Source organism: Palaemon carinicauda, chromosome 5 (assembly GCF_036898095.1).
Source record: "Palaemon carinicauda isolate YSFRI2023 chromosome 5, ASM3689809v2, whole genome shotgun sequence".
In the NCBI taxonomy this organism is placed as follows: Eukaryota; Metazoa; Arthropoda; class Malacostraca; order Decapoda; family Palaemonidae; genus Palaemon; species Palaemon carinicauda.
The window spans coordinates 28,801,907-28,803,507 of NC_090729.1; the positions used below are offsets into that span (position 1 = coordinate 28,801,907).

Below are 1,601 nucleotides of genomic sequence, written 5' to 3' on the forward strand. Positions count from 1 at the left end.
GACACTCGTCCCCTAGTGTAAATCAACTTATTAACTAATATTAGATTTATTGCTTTAACAAAATTAGTAACTTCACGAGGGGGTCTGACTCGCCCTCCAATTAAGCATAGACTGTAGGAAAATAATAATTTTGCTCTAGTTGGACAACAATACTGAACGGATGCCGTTTTAATTTAGCAAATCTTAGTATTAACCTAGTAACTCTCAATAAGAATCGGAACTCTTCTTACCTCTGTAGAATTTCCCATATCTCTCCTGGTGGAACAGGTCTTATTTCTTCCCTCATTTCTTGCACCGCTGCCACTACGGTTCTTTCATTGCTTGGATCATCCTCTTTGTAAGGAACAGGCTCTCCCATGTTCCTCAGGAACTCTGAACCATTCCGCCACAGAGGATTTTGTAATAATTGTTGCGTTGTTGCTCCTCTGGACAGGACATCAGCAGGATTCTGTTTGCTTAGGACATGGTTGAGATTGAAACCGCAAACCTGATAAAAAAAAATAATCTCCGCCACTCTGTTAGATATGAATGCATTATTATTGTCCTTGGCATTGGGAGATGCTACCCATGCCAATGTGACCTTGCTGTCGGTCCTCATGACTATCTCACGTGGTTCTATGAGCTCTTTAAGTGTTTTGGCTAATCTGAAGCCTAACAACGATGCTAATAGTTGTAGCTTGGGGATTGTCAACTTGTTCATCCCCTTTGGAGTGATCTTCATTTTACTAGTGAATAGGCTTACTTGATTGCAATTGTCCCTAGTAAATGCTGCTGCACCGTATGACTTGCTGCTGGCATCGGTGAATACATGGAGCTCTAAATTTTTCTTGCCTACCGTTCTTTGAAGTGTGATGTTGCTTACCGGTTTCAATTCACACAACAACTCACTCGCTTCTCTAACATTCTCTCTCCTTAACACGTCATTCCAACCTACGTTATCCTCCCATATTTGTTGGAGGAAAAGCTTTCCTCGAACAAATAATTTGCTTATCAAGCCTAGAGGATCATAAATGGAGACCAACATGGAAAGTACCCTACACTTCGTAGGTACCCATGCCTCCTCCAATTTACTGATTCTCTTACTTTCTTTCACACACAATTGGTCGACGTCTCGGGCCCATCGCAGCCCAAGTACGTTCACATTCACCGGCTCACTCCACTGCTTCTCGCTATCGAAGACTAAGTTATTGGACGCCCACCCTTTTAAAGGCATATCAGGGACTTTTAAGATCTTGTTGACAGATTCATGCTCCTGTCTCATGTTCTCTACATCCTTGAAAGTAATAAGATAATTATCTACGTAAAAGGACGTTGCCAAATCTGGCCTACCTTCCCTTTCGAAATGACAATTCAAAATTTGTTGCAACAAAAAAGGACTCTAAAGGCGAAGGTGAGCGCTTGACCTGCTACCTTGCGCCACAGAAATCGTGTGTATTTGGCATCACGGGGATCTAACAAGACATGGTGGAAGGCCTTGCTGATGTCGGCTAGCATGGCATATTCGTTCAATCTGAACCTTATAGGCAAATGATATGCTAATTCTACTAGATTGGGGCCAGGTAATAGTCATTCATTGAACGATTTATGACCTTTAGATTCTG

General features: G+C 42.0%; 1 protein-coding gene across 1 annotated transcript; it reads right to left on the bottom strand.

Annotated features, from left to right (window-relative positions):
- Positions 1 to 226: 226 nt before the first annotated feature.
- LOC137640818 (uncharacterized) lies at positions 227 to 1,261 on the bottom strand. The gene has a single exon (XM_068373287.1). It carries the CDS (start codon positions 1,259 to 1,261, stop codon positions 227 to 229), a length of 1,035 nt encoding a protein of 344 aa, XP_068229388.1.
- Positions 1,262 to 1,601: the final 340 nt, after the last annotated feature.